The sequence below is a fragment of the Gavialis gangeticus genome, unplaced genomic scaffold, assembly GCF_001723915.1.
Source record: "Gavialis gangeticus isolate Ggan-Ray unplaced genomic scaffold, GavGan_comp1, whole genome shotgun sequence".
NCBI classification, from domain to species: domain Eukaryota; kingdom Metazoa; phylum Chordata; order Crocodylia; family Gavialidae; genus Gavialis; species Gavialis gangeticus.
The window spans coordinates 181,293,380-181,296,410 of NW_017729024.1; the positions used below are offsets into that span (position 1 = coordinate 181,293,380).

At 41.1% G+C, this 3,031-nt stretch overlaps 1 protein-coding gene across 2 annotated transcripts in view; it reads right to left on the reverse strand.

The window, feature by feature from the left end:
- NEDD4L (neural precursor cell expressed, developmentally down-regulated 4-like, E3 ubiquitin protein ligase) overlaps positions 1–3,031 on the reverse strand; it is a 377,239-nt gene that overhangs the window by 94,464 nt on the left and 279,744 nt on the right. For both annotated transcript variants that reach the window (XM_019518166.1, XM_019518165.1), the window contains one exon: positions 1,177–1,251. In XM_019518166.1, the coding sequence (XP_019373711.1) occupies positions 1,177–1,251 (75 nt within the window). The remainder of the gene's footprint in view (positions 1–1,176; positions 1,252–3,031) is intronic.

Here is a 3,031-nt window from a genome sequence, read left to right on the forward strand (position 1 = left end):
GTCATGGGGGTCTGGGGCAGCAGGCAGGGGATGGGGCCTGGCAGGGGTACCCCCACAGCCCCTCCCCGCTCCTCCAGTCCCCTCTCCCCCACCCCCTACTTACTGGCATGGAGTCTGGCTCCGGCTCCCTGCTGCAGCATGTGGGGACTGCCCAAATCATTGAAGCTCTCCGAATCTATCCCGAAGATTCAGAGAGCTTCGAATTGATTCGGACTTTTTTTTTACTGGTCCTGATTCATTTTGGATTTGGAGATTCAGCCACCGAAGTGGGCCGAATCTCCTCCAAATCGAATCAGCACCCGAAGCTTTGCAGAGCCCTAATGTAAACTTGTTTCAAAATATACCCTCACCTTTCAAATTTCAAGGAAAAAAATTCACTGGTTTTGCCCCACTCTAGTTATGCAATTATATGAATACTTAAGCATAACTGTCTTGATGCCAACATTAATTTATTTTTAAAGAGTCCTAGTGTCGCTGTAGTTGTTATGGTTCCTAATAGGTAGTGTGATCATATGTCCTGGTTTGGCTGGGACCGTCCTGGATTTTATAGGCCAGTCCCTGCTGGTTGGGGAAAACTAAAACTGAAGTCCCAGAATTGCAGAGGCATGGGCACAGTCTAATGGGGAGGCAGAGCGGCATGGTATGCCAGTCATGTGGGTGGCAGGCACCATGGTAGAATGCCACTGCCTGCAGCAGTGCTGCTGACGTGAGAGAGGAAGGGGGGCAGTGTCCCAGATTTCCTTAGAAGTAATATGGTCACCTTACTAATAGGATACGGATTCATGTTTCTAAAAGAAATTCCCTAACAAACCTTCCTTTTAAAAAACATTAAAAAAAATATTAGGAAAGATTCCCTCAGTTATACTAATTTTAGATCTGACAAGCGTAAACAGACAGAATTAGATGCAAAATACTACTGCACTGAAGTCGGTGGGTATTTCATCCACTGGATTAATCATCTTTCCTACACCTTTTGTAAAAATGAGTATGATCTCACTACTATGTGGTTCTGTGCATTGTGATGTTAATTTGGTATCAGCTACAGTTTGTGAAATGTATATTGTACAAGTTAAATGATAAACAGCTAAATCCATCACCACAGGAAAAGGTACCATTCAGAAGCAAATTTTTTAAAACCAGAATACAGAAGATAGATAAAAATCAGCTTTTGTTTACCAGTGATAATTGAGACTGTTCAGCAACTGCATCTGTTACGCTGCAAGACCTTAATCTTGATGAGGGATCTCTTTGCTGAAAACAAAAAAAAAAAAGGAAAAATGTTCTCAATTACACTACCTTCAACATAGGATTCATATTTAATTGCTTTCATTTCTAGTTTTCAGCATTTTTCCTGCAGGAGAAATAAATAATTCTCATCTTGCAACCTCTCTCTCCTTTATGTATCTATAAAACCTTGGCAAGCAGTCAAGAGCAGGTTTCTCTTAAACCCTCGGCATTCCAATCCTTGGCCGTCTCTTTTTTACCTTGTTTTGGATTAAATGGGAAAGGAAAGTAGTCAGCTATACATCTTATACTCTCATCTTTAATAGTCCAGTTTTACCAACATACTTTAAAGGATGGAGGAGCTGGATGCTCCTCTACTTCTCTGGGAAAATGCAGAACAGATTCAACAGCCCTGTAAAAAGCGGGGGGGAGGGGGAGCTGGGATTTGGGGAAAAGGGGACATACCTAAAGTGAATAATGAGTGAAAAGTATCACAATGCCTCTGACATCAAGTAGCTCCAAAAAGACAGCTCAGCGACTATGGGAGTAAAATGCCAAACACAGTAGAATGTTGATTATCTGGAATAATTAGTGCCACTATCATTCCGGATAATCCATTTCTCTAGAAACTCAAACAGAGCAGCATGAAATGGTACAAACTATATTTTAATTATTGTGCAGCAAATATTGAAAAGCAAAAAGAAATAAAAAATGTTACCGTGTAACATTTTAAACTCTCAAAGCACTACTAAATAAACAACATACAGTTGTCTCATCAACCAGCAAAACCCAACTGTGGCTGGATGCTTTTGTTACTATAAAACCTTTGGTGAACTGACTTTCACAAAACTCAGCTTCCAGATAATCAGCTCTCTACTGTATAAGAAAGCACAAATGTCTGCAATGCAGCCCCTGAAAAATTCCCTCTCCCTTCTGGAGATTGCCTGCATAAAGCTCTCTGTAGGAATGCACATTTATTGTCCACAGAAGGGAACGGAAAAGTTCTACTATCGTTCAGGGACGATTATGCACGCAAGAGGTTTCTGCGTCACATGACAAGAGTCTGCAACCTCTGCTGCAGAACATAAACTGGGATACTGGCCATGGCAGGGCTTTGCTGGTGTCCTGGGTTGGCAAAACCAACATATTTTTACATATATTCCTGAGAATCAATTCTTTAATAGACACTAGCTTTAAGAACATACACAGGTTTGAAATGTACAATCAGCAGTCAGTGACTAATGGAAGAGCACTTACTGGTAATATGTGAGTGACACAAACCCGAACACCCACTAATTATGGGGATTGGGGGACTATTACTCTTAATCCTCTATCTTTCTGTTTAAATTGTACCAACAACCATACTACTTGTAACAAAAATGATACAGGAGATGCTGTAAATGGTGTTATTAAGCATGTGTTTTTCCTGTGCGCGTGCTGCACTTTCTCTTAGGAGAAGGTTTTCTTCTATGCTTTTATCAGCTGCTGCAGAACTTGGTAGAAGTAGTGATATTCTTATCTTCAATCAGCACAAATGACCTTCACCTTGCACTGTCATGCTAACCTTTTGTCTTAAAGAAGTAGTTCATTTATTTATAGTTATTTTTAAGATAAGGATCACCAATCCCAACAAGCTCTAGTCAGGTTGCAGTGCTGCTGTAGCCACAATCGTCAAGGAAAGGTTGTCTTCAGTACTATATTAAGGGCAGTGACAAGGCTACACTGATGCTGGGCACCCTTGCATTGGGAGTGGGGGTAGGAGGAGGTGTTCCTAAAGCAAATGGAAATGATGTTTAGTTACTCGTGT